The sequence below is a fragment of the Acinonyx jubatus genome, chromosome E2, assembly GCF_027475565.1.
Source record: "Acinonyx jubatus isolate Ajub_Pintada_27869175 chromosome E2, VMU_Ajub_asm_v1.0, whole genome shotgun sequence".
In the NCBI taxonomy this organism is placed as follows: Eukaryota; Metazoa; Chordata; class Mammalia; order Carnivora; family Felidae; genus Acinonyx; species Acinonyx jubatus.
Genome location: NC_069396.1, coordinates 57,175,246 through 57,194,701, shown reverse-complemented (window position 1 = coordinate 57,194,701; position 19,456 = coordinate 57,175,246). Strand labels below are relative to the sequence as shown.

At 45.8% G+C, this 19,456-nt stretch overlaps 3 protein-coding genes across 3 annotated transcripts in view; 1 reads left to right on the top strand and 2 right to left on the bottom strand.

Moving 5' to 3' along the window:
• Positions 1–19,456, top strand: part of RDH13 (retinol dehydrogenase 13) — a 280,844-nt gene that overhangs the window by 174,134 nt on the left and 87,254 nt on the right. The window lies entirely within an intron of this gene.
• Positions 149–7,785, bottom strand: LOC106980871 (killer cell immunoglobulin-like receptor 3DL3). The gene is given in 6 exon segments (XM_053210695.1): positions 149–1,844; positions 3,100–3,246; positions 3,249–3,389; positions 4,163–4,195; positions 4,393–4,515; positions 7,650–7,785. Coding segments are annotated over 5 exon segments (786 nt in total). The 5' UTR covers positions 4,484–4,515; positions 7,650–7,785; the 3' UTR covers positions 149–1,470.
• LOC113593347 (leukocyte immunoglobulin-like receptor subfamily A member 6) lies at positions 6,086–18,888 on the bottom strand. The gene is given in 11 exon segments (XM_053210713.1): positions 6,086–8,521; positions 8,667–8,717; positions 12,415–12,434; positions 12,436–12,715; positions 12,931–12,948; positions 12,951–13,226; positions 13,449–13,751; positions 13,897–14,181; positions 14,370–14,405; positions 14,563–14,612; positions 14,614–18,888. Coding segments are annotated over 11 exon segments (1,554 nt in total). The 5' UTR covers positions 14,703–18,888; the 3' UTR covers positions 6,086–8,375.

Genomic DNA, 19,456 nt, shown 5'->3' with positions numbered 1-19,456 from the left:
GCGGGACCCAGAAGGAAGTGGGCCCAGGATGCACCATCGTGCCTCTGCCCCTCAGCCAGCTGGTGCCCACGGAGCTGCCCGTCCCTGGGTAGATGGTACACGTCCAAGTTGCTCTCTGAGCAGCAGGACAGGGTCATGTTCTCTCCTGAACTCAGCACGGCACCCAGCTGGGCCCAGAGAGAAAGTTTCTTATGTAGACGTGGAGGAAACGGAGGCAGTTCAGTTAGAGAGGCTTTCCCTTGCTCACAGTGTACTTCACACCTGGACTGAGAATTCTCTTTCCCTGTTCCCAGAGCCTAATGTCCACTTTGTCCCCTCGTGTCCACCTCTCTATTTTCTGTTCTTGCCTTCCTCCATCTTTCCCCTTTTTGTGTTGGTTTACTCTCTCTGCCTCTGTGGGATCTGTCGGTTTGATCTGTCTTTTTCTTTCATGAGTCTCTTATTTCATCTTGTCTCTTTCTGCATTATCTATCTATCTATCTATCTATCTATCATCTATCTACCTGTCTCTATTACCACCGTCTTGGTGACTTTCTCTGCTTCTATATCCCTAGTTCTCTTTTGGGATCTCTGTTATCTACCCCACATTATCGTCTTTCTCTTTGTGCTCCCGCTCAGGTCTCTGTCTTTTAGGGCTTTTATCTGTCCCCTCCATCTTTATGTCTACTTCTCTATCCCTTTTTCTTTCTTCTGTTTTATGTGTCACTGAACCAGTGTCTGTCTATCAATCTGTCTGTCTCTCTCTGTCTCCCCTCCATTCTGTCTGTGTGTGTGTGTGTGTGCACATGTACACATTGTATTTCTGTGTCTCTTTACATGAAAGACTTTATATGGCCATTGATGTACATTGACTCTGCTTTCTCTCTGATTGCATCTTTCTGTGGGCTTTGACCTCAGTAATCCTGTAGCATCTCGAGCAACCTTGAACATTGGCCCAAGAAACAGCTTTGGGAACCCATAAAACATACCACATATAGGAGCTAGTGACTGTCTCCTCCACCTGGGACCATAGTATCCAGGGTCACATTGTGGTTCAACTACATGGGATGAAGTCATGTAGGAGGGAATACCACACCTGTGGGTGCCACATGAGGAGAGGACCCAGGGCCCATGGGGAATCAGCCTGAGAAAGGCCAACCTGGCCTCAAAACTTGGTCATATACGTGGTGTGTCTTTAGGTTCTCCTGGTAGAGAAGAGGGTGTGGAGATTAACTGGAAACCACGTTCTAAACTGTCCCAGGTTTCTGAACAAAGTCAGAGTGGAAGGGCACCTGTCTCTGATGTGAATGTACCCATCTGTGTCCCTTCCTTCACTCTTTGTCTCCACTGCTGACTCCCTATTTCTGCCCCTTATCTGTCCTTTATGTTATAACTAATGGTTTGTACTGTCACCCTTCTGTCATTGTCTCTCTAGGTGTAGCTCTTGCCAAGGCTATCTCTCTGCATAAAAACCCATGTGCGTGTCCCTCATCACCACCCGGGGCTTCCAAGTCTTAGAACACCCTGTCTGTATCCCAAAGAGGATGGGAGCAGGACATTCTCACCTGTGATCATGATGTCCAGGAGGTCGCTGGGGGTAGACCACTCATAGAAGGAGTGATTCAGAAAACCGAAGCACCTGTAGGTCCCTGCATGGGCAGCTGTCACAGGACCCATGATGAAGTTAGCATGGGAACCCTCACGATGGGGCTGCCCAGGAAGGTGCCAAGGGGCCTTGGATAGCTCCTCACTGTGAAGAACGAAGCTTTCAAACTGGATCTCTGAGCGACAGTGCAAGGTCATGTTCCCTTCTGATTTCACCAGGGGACCTGGCTGAGCTGAGAGGGAAGGTTTTCTGTAGACTCCTAAGAACATGGACATTGTAAGTTTACAAAGAGCGACCCTGCCTCACCCCATTCCCTGGGACCCTAAATGAGTGAGGGTGCCCCTGTGTCTGTCTTTCGCCTCCTTCTTTGTGTCTCTGTGTCTTTTTCTGTCTGCATGTCCCCCTCTGTCTCTGCCCCTCCTTTGCTCTGTTTCTCCATCAGAAGAAACAGCACCAGATTCCATTACCACTGTTCTCATCCTTGATACATTAACTGTTGCCCCTGTTTCCCACAGACCCCTTTTCTGCTTTGTATGATGGGGGTGGGAGAATGACACTGCAGGCCGCATTTCCAGGCTCTTTTATCAGACCAGTTCCTGCTCTGTTTGACGAGTTGGAATCCCTGGTAGGGGACAGGAATTAAGCAGTAAAGCAGGTACCACAGTAACTCCCAGTGCCTACCAAGCGTGTGCCTAGTGGGGATGGGCACATCTTCTGCCATGTCTGTGACTTCTCCAAGGCCCCAGCTTCCACAGGGCACCCCTGAGTCTGGCTTTGGGAACACTCCCCCCATTATGTCACTGCAGTCTAGTGGTGGCATCAACATCCTGCCCTTACCTATCGCTGGGAGTAGCTTCACTTTCCCTGTTTGGCTTCCTAATTTGTTCCTCACCTAGGTATCTTTATTGGTTACCTGTTGTTGCTGTAATAAATTGCTACAAACATAATGGCTCAAAAGAGCACCAATCTGTTGTCTTATAGTTCTGGATGTCAGAGGTCCAACATGGGTCTTATGGGCTGGGATCAAGGACAGCGTGGACAGGACTGTTTCCTTCTGAAGGCTCAAGGAGAGAATCTGCTCCTGTGTCTTTTCCAGCTCCTAGGAGCTGCCTGTATTCCTTGTCTTATGACCCCTTCCTCCAACGTCAGAGCTAGCAATGGCTGGTGGAGTCTTTTTCATGCTGCATGACTCTGAAGCTCATTCTCCTGCTTCCTTCAACCCTTATAATTACAGTAAGTCTGCCTGGATAATCCAGGATAATCTCTCCATCTCCAGGTCATCTGCTTAATGACCTTCATTCCATATTCAACCTTAATTGGCCTTGAACTATTCATAGATTTGGAGTATTATGGTGTAGACATCATTGGGGGCCATAATTCTGCCCACATACATTAAATGCCCTTGGAGCAGCCCCTATTGTTATAATTGGACCTGACTGACACTCCCACCAGGAAACTCTGAGATTAGGAAGGTCAGGTCAGGAAATAGTTCCTCTAGAGAAGCACTCTCTGACCTGTGACCACAATCAACAGGGGGTCACTGGGTGGTGACCACACAGAGGAGGAGCCAAGGTAGGATCCACGACATCTGTAAGTTCCTGCATGTGCTGGGGTTACAGGGCCAGTGAGGAAGCTGTCCTGCAACATTATGCTGTGGAGTTAGGAATGAGGGCACCAGTGACCTTGTACAGTCTGAACATGCCAAACCTGCAATGAGAGTGACACTGAAGAGTCACACATTGTTCTTGAGGAACCACTGGGGTTGGCCAGGCAGACAGAGAGGAGCACAGCACAGGAGGACCACCTGGGGGAGAAGGAAGCACAGCATTGGTCTCCTCTCCCTAAGCTCAGAGGCTTCCCCTCCTTCCATGTCTCTAAGGCTCCTTTCCAATCCAAGGGTGCCCATGCCACACAAAGACCCCACACCACAGAGACACGGCATCTCTTACAAGTAACCTGTTGACCGAGAATTCTGAGTGAGCACTGAATAGTGGGCTCTTAGTAGGTGTTGATAGTGTGAAGTTTGTTACATAAAAGAAGACAAAGTAGACACTGAAGAGGAGAGTAATGACCTATGTGAATGCCACGTCAACGAACACATGAGGCATGTTACACGACAGAGCCATGTCAGAACATGCTGGAATTCCAGGGGTTCTGGCATGTGGATTTTGTACCTCTGCCATGGAACAATGTCAGCTGCAGCATGGGGCTCCTACTCTCATGGGCGTGCTGAGGAGCTTTAGTGGCTGTCTTGTCCTCATTCTGTTGTTCCTGTCACCTTTTGCATCCACTGCTCTACAGATGGCTTCTCCCAGACATCTCAGCTCTGAGCAGCAGTGTCTTCCAGATGGCTTTAGAGCATGGCTCAGCCAAGGAAGAGAGTCTAGGAAGGGTCTCTGGACCAGAACTAAGACTAAGGTTTCCCTGGGCCCCCACTTTCTATTTCACAAGAGATTCTTCCATAAGGCCTCCTGCAGTCAACCCATCACCCAGCCTCCTGTGCCATCTGCCCTCCTGTTATAGGGATACTCTTATCCTGAGTGCATGGCAACCCAAGTTTTGGAGGAAAAGACTCACCCACTTGTGCCCAGATCCTTTGGATGAAGAACTCTGGAAAGAAAGACTCATGATAGGTGGTCCATCTCCATAGAAGACTTGGCCTCCCACTCTTTCCCCTGCCTGGCCTGAGCCTTACCATCAAGGTCCACCTTGCCTCCAAGGGAGCAGTCTGCTCTGGGGATGCCCAGCCTTCCAGGCCAATAGTTCCACCATAGCGTCCCCTCCCTTCCTCCCCTTCCAGGACTCACCAAGACATGCCAGGCTGATGACTATGGGTGGTATGGCGCTGCTTCTGCTGAGCGGTGACCCAGCAAAGTTGAGAAGTACACAGGATGCCATGAAATGGGGCCCAGCTCATGTTTATAAGTTGACTGCAATAAGGAAAGGTGATGCATACAGGCTCTTTTTGCTTTGCCTATGGGTGGTGCAGGGCGGGGGGGGGGGTGGGGGGGGTGGGTGGGATGGGGTGGGGTGGTTCAGCTTAGGGTAAAGCCAGGCTTCCTGGAAATTGTTCAGAGCTGTTGTGTCGCATCATTTACTGTGGTCAGACTTGAAACACAGACACAATCCCTCATACTCAGAATGATGAAATGATAGTTTTTAAAAAAAAATCTAAGCTGCAAAACCTTCATATGTAATGTGCAACATTTGTAGTAGATAGTATCATAAAAAGAATTAGGGCCCCTGGGTGGCTCAGTCGGTTAAGTGTCCGACTTTGGCTCAGGTCATGATCTCACGGTTCGTGAGCTCTAGCTCCACGTCGGGCTCTGTGCTGACAGCTCAGAGCCTGGAACCTGCTTCAGATTCTGTGTCTCCCTCTGTCTGTCCCTCCCCTGCTTGCACTCTGTCTCTCACTCTGTCCCAAAAATAAATAAACATTAAAATAAAAAAAATTAAAAAAGAATTACACTGTATAAATCAAAATGATGTTCTAAACTGATATTTTTAGTATTGAGCTAATACTTGTCAAAAATTATTTAATTTCCCTGTAGAAGGAATATGCAGTTATTTAGAGTCATAGAGTTTCACTTTATTAGCAAAGAATAATGCATGTAAATTCTGGATCTTATGGTTTTATCTGAAATTCATCTTATGACCCAGAAATCCAAACTCAGAGATTCATCTATCTGTATCTCTCTGTAAATTTTATATAAATATATAAATATCCATTAACATGATGCTATAGGAAATTCACTTTCTAATAGCCAATTAAGAATGTCAAAAAACTCACCCTAAAACATTTTATGATCAAAAACCCAAAACAGCAACACTCTCCAACTTAAAACAAGAAGGTTGCAATGACCACATAACCTAATCCATCTACATATATTCCCTTATCCCATCTCCTCCTGTAACTTCATATCTTGATATTTGTTGGAAATACAGTTTTAAGGCACTTACCTCTCCTTGTAAAATATGTAATTGTGAATATGGTTTTAAGGCACTTATCTCTCTTTGTAAAATATGTAATTGTAATGAATGTAAACATATATATTTTCACACACATACATACATATATGCACCCAAATATATAATTCTTTCAAGTTTTTTAAATTACCAGCTTCGCATCTATCTTTTTTGTACTTCAGTTTATATTGCTATGATATACACATAATGATTTTTTTAGCTCTATTTCATTGGATTGCAATATAAGATTTCTTGCATAAATATATCAACATGTATTTATCCATTCTCATTATTATAGACATCTGGCTAACATGGACATCTGGGTAATATGGGTGATATATAGGTATCTGAACAATATTCTTCCAGTCCGTGAACATGGGATATCTTTCCATGTGTTTTCATCTTCATTTTTTTTCATCAAAGTCTCACAGTTTCCAGAGTGCAGCTCTTTCACCTTTTGGGTTAAATTTATTCCCAACTATTTTATTATTTTTATGTCATTGTAAATGAAATTATTTTCTTTTTTTCCTCTCATCAGTACAGCTTTTATTGAATCTTTAAAATATCACCAAAAAAGTCTGAAAAATAATCTGGTATCTTGCTGTTTCTGTAGCTGGACAACTTAGATATTGTTCATCAGCCTGCTGAACTCTTCCTTTTTCAGAAACATAGATATCATCCCAAAATTTTCTGATAATCCTTGTTTCCAACTATTGTGGCTCACTGAATCAAAGCAACAAAATTTGATGACGATATTGTCCTTCCTTTCTTATAAGACTATTCTCAGTCTTTCTGTTCTGCTGTGTCACTAAAACTTCCTAAGTGGACTCTACAGTCTCCAAGAGCTGTTTTGTTCACGGCATTTACAATGCCCACAGTTATTGATTGGGGTCTACTGTCTTGTTCTGGGACCTCAGAGAACCCGGTTATTCTGGAGCTCAGAGCATCCCTCTTTCCATAGGTGTGGAGGGTCACATGATCACTGCCATAGAAAGGGACCAGCACATCTGGGACCCTGCTGCAAGGAAAGCCCAGGAAGGAATGGGAGCCTCTCTTCAAGGGGCCCTAATTTTTTTCTCTTCTCCACAAGGAAGGTCAATAAAGGAAGGACTACTGTCTGTGGAGCATAAATTATTTCAAAAGCCTGTCATCGGAGATTTCCTTGTGTCAGAAACTCTCCACCACCAAAATATCATTTCCGCTTTTCATGACAACACTAAGGCTGAGGGAATCTGCCTCTGTTTTCAAGGTCAAGCCTCCAGTAAGTTTCTGCTGGGAATGGAGTGCAGAGACCCTGTCCCCATATGCCAGCATCCCTGAACACAGCTGCCTGCCCTAAATTTACTGAGACTGAGGGAAAGACAGTCCACAAATGAGCTGGGAGTGATGGTCCAGCTGAGCCAGCTGCTCAGGAAAGTGCTTGGATAGGTCAGAGGGGGAGGTAGTGAGGTGGAACAGGCAGACTCTTAAGGACAGACCTATATGAAGCTCAGGCATTTATATGGTTACCACCATAATGGATTGCATAGGAAGCTTTTCCTTCCATTCTTTATAGGGCTGAAGTTAGTCATGCCTGCTTAAATAATAACTGTGGTCTCTTCTTGACATTAAGTATGTGATGGAATAATCCTACATACAGGCTTCTTGATGTTTTCTTTCATTTATTTAATGTGGTGTTTGAAACTGTTGATTTGTTTGTATGGTTTTATCTACACTAAATGACACCCTTGTCAATATTCTCATGCATATATCAGCATGCATATGCACACGGTTTCCTCTAGGGCATAGAGTTGTGGGACAGAGCTGTGTCTCTTCCTTTGACCAGGTGAATCTGATCTACTCCCCAAATTGAATGGAACAATTTATACTCCTACCAGTAATGTATTGGAATTCTAAGTACACGGTATTTTCTCCAACAATCGATTTTGCAATTGTGTTCTCTTGCCTCTCATGTGAATGTACTAGGAATGGAGATTACAATTCACTGAAACTGTGGCATTACACTGAGGTAGTAAATCCAAGGATCTTACAAATAGAAGGAAGCATACGTACATGCTGGGGTTACCAGTGAGGTGTCCCACAGCTGGATCACACTCACCTGTGAAAGATGACTGTGTCCATGCTGGGCACACAGTGCATTCACATGACATCTTGATGTTGGCCATGAAGGGCGTGTTTACACCGAAGAAATGGGCAAACGCCGTGGGAAGCAGCTTTTTAAAAAATGATTATTTCATGAACCAGTATAGCGGCCCAACACCAGGCTGTCACTTCAGACAACCCTGTGCTCAGTCCAACTACGGGTATTTCTGGAAAATACCCAGGAATCATTGGATGAGGAGCAAAGAGCTTTATGAGTCCAGAGGGAGTTAAGGCATTGGTTTTGGATTTCTCTGTCACAAAGTGGATCTGATTTTCACCCACTTACTCGCTTATTAAAACAGATATTTTGTTTGGTGCTGAAGGAATGGAAGTAGACAGCACACATTAGGGAATGTGAAAATTGAAAATAAAGGAAAATGTATCCCAGTAAAGTGGACCAGAACATGACACTGTAGGAAGGTATGAACCTAAACCAGTGTGAGATGTACCCTCCTGTCACAGGGATGAAAAAAGACAGGGTGGCAGTGAAGGGAATCCATCAATGGCAGGAGGGAAAGTATCACAGTTCATGGACGAAGAGTCCTGGCCAGGCAACAGCCCAGGCAGTTTCTCAGCAGACAGTTCTGCTGGCAAAGCTGCAGATTTTCTTCCAGAACCCCCTGGACCATTAGGTTCATTCCCAGAGCTCTGCCACACAGAATGGTGGGTTGCCTCCATTTTCTCATTGTGTTTGTCTCCTGGTTGCATCTGGGGTTCTTCTGTGGCTGTGTCGAGGCTGAAATAGCAGAATCCCGAGGACCACCAGGACCAAGCCTGCCACACCCATGCGGATGAGATTCTCCAGCGTGTAATCTCTGGAGTTGGAGGCTAGGAATGAGGATCAAGAGGTTACAGAGGTCAGGGGAGAGCCAAATCACCCCGGATCCTGGATGCCCACCAAAGTCACCCACCTCCCCTTGATAGGACTTTACCCTCCATGCCAGTCCCAAAACTGAGATTTTCTTCTACTCACCAATGTTGGGGTCTGACTTGTTTTGGGGTGGGCTGATGGTGTCAGCTGCTACTGTGGGGAAAATAGAAGTAGATGCTCAGGAGCCTGAGACCACTGTCCAGCCTGTCTTCTGACTCTGTGTTCTATATCCCTCATTTCCTCATTACATAGTTTTTATACAGTTCCTGAACAACCCCTTCTCTGCAGTAATGGGGTTTCCTTTGGCATAGTCATTGGATTTCTTCCATCTCCATGTCTTCTTTGAATTCAGACTTTGCTTATGAGTCACTCTGGAGTAGATGCTACCTGTGCCCTAGGAGCTCAGGGTTGGGGAGAAAAATATCCTCCCAACACAGAAATAATTGTGTCCTTATATGTCCCCTGTTCAGTCTGGGATACAAAACCCCATGTGCTCATGTCCCCACAGCTGAGAGTTCCCATTTATTCAACAGCCAAGGATCAAGCATCCATGGATGAGGGGTTGGTATCAGGGGCTCCTGAAGGTTAGGAGCACAGAGGGACCGGATATTCCAGGGCAGGGTCTCCTTCCCTCCATCTCAGCCAGCTCCCATCTTTCTGGGACTGCATTTTAATCTGTACCTGGAACTTTACATCCTCATGTGCTTTCATTAATTCATTTTTCATATAATTAGAAATGCCCACACTGGTTGATAGATATACACATAGATAGGTGCACACATCTATACAAAACACATTAGTATGTATTTCCTAAAGGTGATGTTCATTTACTGGGTCACATAAACACCATTATTCCTTGCTTGTGTGTGGGTCTAGGCAGGGAGATCCTATTGTGAAAAGCTATTGAATGAAGAGCATGGCCATGAAGATGAATATCTGTATGTGTGTGTGTATATATATATATATATATATATATATATATATATATATATATGTGTGTGTGTGTGTGTGTGTGTGTGTGTGTATGTTATACATTCATAGATCATTTGTATATACATATATAACCATATATATTTATATTAACAGAAATATTATAGATAAATGAATACATAATCACGTGTATTTGTATGGATATATAGATCTTCCTGTCTAGAGAAAGGGAGAGACAGAGAGGTGTGGTCTGTCTGTTCCTCAACAGAACTTCAGTCATGACTGTGGCCTGGGGGCAGGAAGACGACAGGAACACCTGGTCTCAGGCTTGGTGAATGGAGACAATTCAGGGAGGCATGCCCATAATGGGAGGCTCCATCATCATCTTGGTGTTTTGGGACAAACTCTAGAAATCTGGTGATGTTTCCAGTAAGGATAGCTAATCATTTTATTTACATTGTCAAAGACAAACTTTGCTCCCACTATCTCACAGGGTCAAACTGAGGAAGTCCCTATGTATGGTTTTCAACTTCAAGGAACAGAGAAGTTCAGTGGAATTATAATATCGAGTGAACACAAAGACAAGGAAATCATGAAAAGCTATTACCTCATTTTAATATGAAAATCAAAATAGCAAAAAAAAAAAAAAAGAGAGAGAGAGACAAAAATTACAGACTCCAAATACTGAAAGTAATGTTGAAAAAGAAACCAAAGCAGGAGGCATCACAATTCTGGACTTCTAGCTGTACTACAAAGCTATAATCAACAAGACAGTATGGTACTGGCACAGAAACAGACACATAGATCAGTTGAACCCAGTAATGGACTGACACATTTATGGCCAACTAATCTTCAACAATATAGGAAAGAGTATCCAATGCAAAAGAGACAGTCTTTTCAGCAAATGGTGCTGGGAAAACTGGACAGCTACATGCAGAAGAATGAAACTGGACCACTTTCTTACACCATACAGATAAATAAACTCAAAATGAATAAAAGACCTAAAGATAAGACAGGAAACCATCAAAATCCCAGAGGAAAACACAGGAAGTAGCCTCTTTGACCTTCGCCACAGCAACTTCTTACTAGACATGTCTGGAGGCAAGGGAAATGAAAACAAAAATGAACTGTAAGGACCTCATCAAGATGAAAAGCTTCTGCACAATGAAGGAAATAGTCAACAAAACTAAAAGGCAACCAATGGACTGGGAGAAGTAGTTTCAAATGATATATCAGATAAAGAATAGTATCTAAAATCTATAAAGAACGCATCACACTAAATCCCACGAAACCAAATAATCCAGTGAAGAAATGGGCAGAAACCATGAATAGGCAATTTTCCAAAGAAGACATCCAGATGGCTAACAGACACATGAAAAGATCCTCAACATCTCTCATTTCAGAGAAATATAAATCAAAACCAGAATGATAACCACCTCACACCTGTCAGAATTGCTAATGTTAACACCTCAGGAAACAACAGATGTTGGCCAGGATGGGGAGAAGGGGGAACCCTTTACACCTGCTGGTGGGAATGCAAACTGTTGTACCCACTCTGGAAAACAGTATGGAGGGTCCTCAAAAAACTAAAAATAGTAGTATGTTAGACCCAGAAATTGTAATTGTAGGTGTTATCCAAAGAATAGAAAAATGTTGATTCAAAGGGGCACATGCACTCCAAGGTTTATAACAGCACTATCAACAATAGCCAAATTATGCAAAAAGCCCAATGTCCATTTTCTGATGAATGGATAAAGAAGATGTGGTGTGTATGTGTGTGTGTAGGATACATACACACACACACACACACACGGAATACTACTCTGTGATGGAAAAGAATAAAATCTTGCCATTTGCAACAATGTGGATGGAGCTAGAGTTATTATGCTAAGGCTAAATAAGTCAGTCAGAGAAAAACAAATATCATATAATTTCACTCACATGTGAAACTTAAGACAGACAACAGATGAACATAGGGGAAGGGAAGGAAAATAAGATAAAAATAGAGAATGATTTTAAGTGATACATCACTGGGTTCTGCTACTGAAGCCAATACTACATAGTGTGTTAACTAACTTGAATTAAAAAATATTTTTAATGTTTATTTATTTTTGAGAGAGAAGGAGAGACAGAGTGCAAGCAGGGGAGGGTCAGAGAGAGAGGGAGAGACAGAATCCAGAGCACGTTCCAGGCTCTGAGCCATCAGCACAGAGCCCAATGTGGGGCTCACACCCACGAACCACGAGATCATGACCTGTGCTGAATTTGGACACTCAACTGAATGAGCCACCCAGGTGCCCCAATAAATAAATTAATTAGGAAAAAAAAAAACAGCAATGGGAAGTCAGAGAGTGCATAGTGAGTTAACGGCACATAAAAATATGCCCAAACCAATAGCTCCCTTAGGCATACTTAACTATTATTCAGACAACTTACTTTGTGGTATTAAAGTAGTTAACCAATTCTTAAAACAAGCTATGAATTGACACCATTTTTACGAATAAGGTTGAAAAGCTTTGAACCTGGTATCAGGTGTGCATCCAGTGGCAGTGAGGCCCCCAGGTAAGCATAGGGGGCAGCAGAGCAGAGCCCACAGGTATAGAGACTTCCCTCTAGGGGAGAGTCCATGGGGCCTGACACCACAGTTCAGATTCTGATATGGAAGCATCAGGAAGAGAGTAGGAGGCCTCTGTCTACTCAGGATCCTTCACCCACCCCTCACCCACACCCTACCTCTCATCTCTGCTGAGACTGAAGGATGGGGGAGCCTGGATGGAGATCCCTGCTCTTTTCAACCTCTCCTGGGCTGGACCCTACTCTACGGAGTCCCCTGAACCCTTTATTTGTCACTGTCAGGTTTTCCTGAGGGTTGGGCCCTGAGCTGATGGAGTCAGTAAGGACAGGGTTGGGGACCCCTCACCTGAGACCTGGAGCTCCAGGGTTACTGGGGTGTGACAACAGGTAGGGGGAGGTGCTGTATGAGCCGTAGCACCTGTAGGTCCCCCCCTGGGCTGAGGTCACAGGATTCATGGAGAATTTGGCCTGGTAATGCCCATCTCGGTACTCTGATCTAAGACGCAGGGGGGGTTCGGGTGCCTCCTCCTTGGACAGAAGGAAAGTGTCCACAAAGCTCCAGGACTGACACAGCAGGATCACATTCTCCCCTGAGGCCACCATGGGTCCTGGCTGCACTGAGAGGGAGGGTGTGGAGGGGAGCTGTCCTGGAGAGAGGAAGGCAGGTGAGGGGCTGTCCATCCTTGCTCTGAACTGAGTCTGTCTGTCTGTCCTCTGAGTCTCTCCCCTTCCCCATCCCATCTCTCTGTCTCTCTCCCTCCCTGGGGACCCCACACCCCTGACCCCAGCCACCAACACCTGGGACACCCCCAGCAGGGCCTGTGCAGAGTCGGGGACCCTGACTGAACCCGTGTCCCCTCACCTGTGACCAGGATGTCCAGGGGTCACTGGGGGCCGACCACTCGGAGGAGAGGTTGTGTCCACCATAGCATGTGTACCGGCCCCCGTGGGAGCCACTCACTGGACCCAGGAGGAAGTCGGCCCCCGAGGGCCCAGCCTGGGGCTGCCGGCTAAGGTGCTGGGGAAGGTCATGTGCCGCCTCCTTGTACAGAGCGAATCTGTCATAGCCGACATGAGAGCGACACTGGAGGGTCAGCCTCTGTCCAGGGGTCACAACAGGGCTCTGCTGGGTCAGGAGGGAGGGCTTCCTGGACACACCTGGGAGACAACCAGTCGTGGATTGAGGAGCAGATTCTCCCCAAACCTCTCTTCTCCTGTCCTGACCCCCAGGTCTCAGTGTCTCTCACATTCTGTGTCTCTGACCTGTGAGATCCCGTGTCCCCCTCACCCCACCCTCTGATGGGGCTCCCCTGGGAGCAGAGCCTCCATAACCTGTCTGGTGGTCAAAACACGGATGCAACAAAAATCAGACTCCCTCACCTGAGACCAGCAGTTCTAGGGGGTCACTGGGGTATGACCACAACTGGGGAGTGTTGTTGAAATAGCCATGGCATCTGAACGTCCACCTGGCGCTGGGGGTCACAGGGCCCACAGGAAACAGGGCCTGGAACTGTCCACTGGTGGGTCGCTGGGAGTCGAGGGTCCAGGCGGGTCTGGGTTCTCCTTCCCTCATCAGGACGAACCTATGGAATCCCGTCCATGAGGTGCACTGGAGGGTCACCTTCCCTCCTGAGGTCACCATGGGGTTGGGCAGGGCTGAGAGAGTGGGTTTGGCATGGAAACCTAGGAGAGGAGGAAGGGACACGTTAAATAGGACCCAGATCCCCCCACAGTATCCCCAGGGCTGGGCTGTGAGAGGGGACGCTCTGGGAGCAGGCCCCCTCCCTGAAGGCAGAGCCTGGGGCGGGGACCCTGAGGGGGCTCGCACCTGTCACCACCAGCTCCAGGGGGTCACTGCGCTCTGACAAGCCAGCGGGGCTTCGATAGGAACAGTGATACTGTCCTGCATGTCTATCTGTCATGTGTGTGATGGAGAACTTGGCCGTGTTCCCAGGCTTCTTTGGGAAATGAACATCCCGAAGCCCTAATCTTCCCTCTTCATCCAGAAGGAACACTTGGGACTCCTGAGTCCCCTGACAGCAGATGGTCACAGGTGTCCCCCAGGGGACCACAAGGCCTGGCTCAGCCCAGATGGTGGGTTTGGGGAGGGTCCCTGGAAGGAAACAGGGCAAAATCACAAGACCTTCCCCACCCCCAGTTCTTAGCTCAGACCCAATCCCCCAGACGTCCCCTCTCCATCCGCCCAGAACTGCTGTTCTCCATTTGCAGCTGCCTGGTGGGTGACCCCTGTCTCCAGTGAGGAGGGGACATGCTCCTAGGGACCCCTAGGGACACACTTACCTGCCTGCCCTCGGGTCCTGGGGCCCACACTCAGCCCTGGAAGAGAGTTCCTGTGAGAGGATGGCCCCAAATCCTGAGCAGAACCCCTCCTCCCCATGAGCCTCCTGTGCCTGGGGTCTCGGAAACCCCAGGGCCTGGCTGTGACGCGGGTCCCTCCCAGACTAGGGCATCCCCTCCCCTCCTGAGATCTCACCGAGGAGAAGCAGGGCTGTGAGGGTGGGGTTCATGGCGTCTCTGCCTCTGTCCCTGCTGTGCAGATGGAGGGATCTCAGTGCCCGCAGGACAGACAGAAGCACAGGGTGTGGCCACTTGGGGGCTGGTCCGCCTGGTCATGGGGTTGTCACGTCAGCAGCCCCACAGGAAGGAGAACAGCCTGTCCCCAGGGGGTGGCTCTGGTGTCCATGAAGGTGCAGTAAGTGGACCCCGAGTTTTCCTGAGATGCCCTGTCTAGGTGAGGAGACCAGGGCACGTCCTTCCCTCCCAGAGACTCCCCTATGGGTTCTCCGTCATTCTCACCACATCCTGGGGGTGCCACCACACATGGGGTTCCCAGGCTCTGGAGACGCTGTAGGTGACGAGGGTTCTAGATCTTCTGTGGCCTCATGTCAGTGCAGACATACCTGTGGCATTTCTGCATGATTCAGGTCAAGGTCACCATGGCAATGAACACAGAGGAGAAATACAGGGAAATAGGGAAGGAAACACAGCCCTCTCCTGGCCTTAGAGTGTGGGCTTTCTTTCTGTCACAGCCTTCATGGACTTCTCTATTTTCCTGTGTCATCATCCACCTCCACTTCCTGGGAACATGCCCATGAGTCCCTCCTGTCTCTCAGTGCCCCTTGTGTCTGGGGCAGAGTCCTCCTTCCCATTCTGGGGCCCTGCATGCAAGATGTAGGGGACAATGCATGGGTGAGTGCCCTGATCTGGGGGACAAAGCTAATTCTAATGTAAATATTACTCAATCATCTGCTGCCCATGTGACCTTAGCAGAGGGACCTGGTCTGTAGCACTTTGTCCTGAACCCCACTCCTCACAATGGGTGTGGGGTCAGGGGTACCCGGAACATGGCAGAATCAATCATTGTTAATTTCCCAACCTGAATAAGAGAGGTGTGTTTGGGACAGGAGAGGACCAGGTGTTGGGCCCCACAGTCAGGTTGGACCAGGGATACACCCTCTCTAGAGAACCCATCTGCTTCTAACGTGGAGAAATGCTATTTATGATGTTTCTGACATAGCTGGCATCCGTCAACTGCAAGAAAGGGGAAACAAACGTTTCTAGAATTGACAGGACCACAAGAGAAAAAGAGGCTAAAGCCAAGTGACCACCAGTCCCTGGGATCCAGCTGGGGGTCATCCAATTTGATTTCTGCCTCTGTGTGGCCAGGAGGGGCAGCCAGGTGTTCACAGGCAGGAAGGGCATGTGCTTTCTGGGTGACTGTGGAAGCTTCATGACCTTCCACCATGTGTGGAGTGGGACCTGACATGTCTCTGCCCACTGATCCAGCCCAAGGTCAGCACTGAGCCATGTTCCCTCTGTCTGTGTGTAAAGTGCTTCCTTCCGTTGGAGCCCCACATGGGTGTCAGTACATGTGTGAATGTGTGGCTCCCATGGGAGCCATCACTGCCCAAATTTTCCTCATCAGATGCTATGTTGGGAGAGTGGAGGCCACAGGACAAGGTTTCCATGACTATCCACCCCTTACAGCTTCAAGACAGCCCTGGGAGCAACTGTTTCTGGAAATAGGTGTGTGGAGGTGAGTGTACAATATGAATGGACGTCAGACTCTCTATAAGTCATTTATCATAGCTGAGATTATAGAACAGTAAGAATATAGGAAACTCATTATGTTATCCATATTACACATCTGAAAGAGTAGAGAAGAAAACTGAAGTTTTGAAGCCATAACAGAGATTATATTATAGAAGATACATAAATTTAGAAATGCATTAGTGAATACGTTGGAGGTAAAAACCTATAGATCAGTTCTAGCTGTTTTTGGTGGAGACTTTCAGGTTTTCCATGAAGACTATCATGTCATCTGCAAAGTGCAGGATATAAAATCAATCTACAGAAATCAGCTGCATTTCTTTACACCAATAATGAAGCAGCAAAAAGAGATATCAAGGAATTGATCCCATTTAGAAATTGCACCAAAACCCTTAAGATATCTAGAAAGGAACCTAAGCAAAGACATAAAAAGATCTGTTTGCTTAACTATAGAAAGCTTATGAAAAAATTGAAGAGGAAACAAAGAAATAGAAAATTATTCCATGTTCATGGATTGGAAGAACAAATATTGTTAAAATGTTCATACTGCCCAAAGCAATCTACTCATTTAATGCAACCCTATCAAAATAATACCAGCATTCTTCACAGAGCTAGAATAAAGAGTTCTAAAATTTGTGTGGAAACAGAAAAGACTGAATGGCCAAAGGAATGTTGAAAAAGAAAACCAAACCTGGAGGCATCACAATTCTGGACTTCAAGATGTATTACAAAGCTGTAATCATCAAGACAGTATGGTACTGGCACAAAAAAACAGACACATAGATCAATGAAATGGAATGGAGAGCTCAGAAATGGACCCACAAGTATATGGCCAACTAATTTTGACAAAGCAGGGAAGAATATCCAATGGAAAAAGACAGTTTCTTCAGCAAATGGTGTTAGGACAACTGGACAGCGACGTACAGAAGAATGAACCTGGACCCTTTCTTACCCCATACACAAAAATAGATTGAAAATGGATGAAAGACCTAAATGTGAGACAGGAAACCATCAAAATTCTACAGGAGAAAATAGACAGCAACTTCTTTGACCTAGGATGCAGCCACTTCTTATTGAACATTTCTCCAGAGGCAAGGGAAATAAAAGCAAAAATGAACTATTGGGACCTCATCAATATAAAAAGCTTCTGCACAGCAAAGCAAACAATCAACAAAACTAAAAGGCAACCGACAGAATGGAAGAAGAAATTCTCAAATGACATATTGGATAAATGGCTCATATCCAAAATCTGTAAAGAACTTCTCAAACTCAACACCCAAAAAACAAATACTCCAGTGAAGAAATGGGCAGAAGACATGAATAGACACTTCTCCAAAGAAGACATCCAGATGGCCAACAGACACATGAAAAGATGCTCAACATCACTCATCATCAAGAAAATACAAATCAAAACCACAATGAGATACCATCTCACACCTGTCTGAATGCCTAAAATTAACAACTCAAGAAATAACAAATGTTGTAGAGGATGTGGAGAAAAGGGAACCCTGGTGCACTGCTGGTGGGAATGCAAACCAGTGTGGCCACTCTGGAGAACAGTGTAGAGGTTCCTCAAAAAACTAAAAATAGAACTACCCTACAACCCAGCAATTGCATTAATAGGTATTTAATCAAAGGATACAAAAATGCTGATTCAAAGGGGCACATGTACCCCAATGTTTCTAGCAGTACTATCAACAATAGCCAAAGTATGGAAAGAGTCCAAATATCCACTGACAGAAGAATGGATAAAGATGTACTCAATGGAATACTACTCAGGGAACAAAAAAAATTAAATCTTGCCATTTGCCACAATCTGGATGGAACTAGAGAGCATTACGCGAAGTGAATTATGTCAGTCCGAGAAAGACAGATGTCAAATAATTTCACTCATATTGAAATTTTAAAAAGACAACAGATGAACATGGCAAAACGGAAGGAAAAACAAGATAAAAACAGAGGGAGGCAAACCATGAGACTGTTAAAAACCAAGAACAAACTGAAGGTTGCTGGAGGGGAGGTGGGTGGGGTAATGGGCTGAGTGGGTGATGGGTATTAAGAAGGGCACTTTTTGGATGAGCACTGGGTGTCATATGTAAGAGATGAATCACTGGGTTCCTCTCCTGAAACCAAAACGGCACTGTATGTTAATTAACTTGAAATAAACTTTAAAAAAAAGACTAGATGGAACAGTCTCAAACTATTTTTACCATTATTGAGAAGACACAGATGAAGAGCAGAATATAAAATTGGAAAACAATGTTGAGGACACTTTGTCAGATGCAATGCACAGACTGAAGTACTTGGGGAACAGGGAGTCTGGTGGATATGGTGAGTTCTGGAAGGAGAGCAGTGAGGAGGATATTGGGCAGCCATCCAAGGGGTCACTGGCTGGGAAATTTTGCAGAGATGGAGACAGAACAGGAGACTGCTGGTGTGCACAGTATACCCATGACATCTGTGTCTTGATATTTCGTGGTGGAGTTCATAGTGGGAAATTTCTCAGTTTTTCCTCATTGAGGATATTAGTTGTGTGTCTTTTGCATATGGCCTTTATGATCTTGAGGTATGTCCCTTCTACCCCTACTTTCTTTTTTATATATTAAATATAATTTATTGTCAAATTGGTTTCCATACAACACCCAGTGCTCATTCCAACAGGTGCCCTCAATGCCCATCACCCATTTTCCCCACTCCCCCACCCTCCATCAACTCTCGCTTTGTTCTCAGTATTTAAGAGTCTCTTATGGTTTGCCTCCTTCCCTCTCTGTAACATTTTCCCCCCTCCCCCTCCCCCCATGGTCTTCTGTTAAGTTTCTCAGGATCCACATATGAGTGAAAACATACATTATCTATCTTTCTCTGCCTGACTTATTTCACTTAGCATAATACCCCCCAGTTCCATCCACGTTGCCGCAAATGGCCGGATTTCATTCTTTCTCATTGCCAAGTAGTATTCCATTGTATACATAAACCACATCTTCTTTATCCATTTGTCAGTTGATGGGCATTTGGGCTCTTCCCATAATTTGGCTATTGTTGAAAGTGCTGCTATAAACATTGGGGTAGAAGTGCCCCTATGCATCAGCACTCCTATATCCCTTGGGTAAATTCCTAGCAGTGCTATTGCTGGGTCATAGGGTAGATCTATTTTTAATTTTTTGAGGAACCTCCACACTGTTTTCCAGAGCAGCTGTACCAGTTTGCATTCCCACCAACTGTGGAAGAGGGTTCCTCTTTCTCCACATCCTCGCCAACATCTATAGTCTCCTGATTTGTTCATTTTAGCCACTCTGACCAGCGTAAGGTGTTATCTC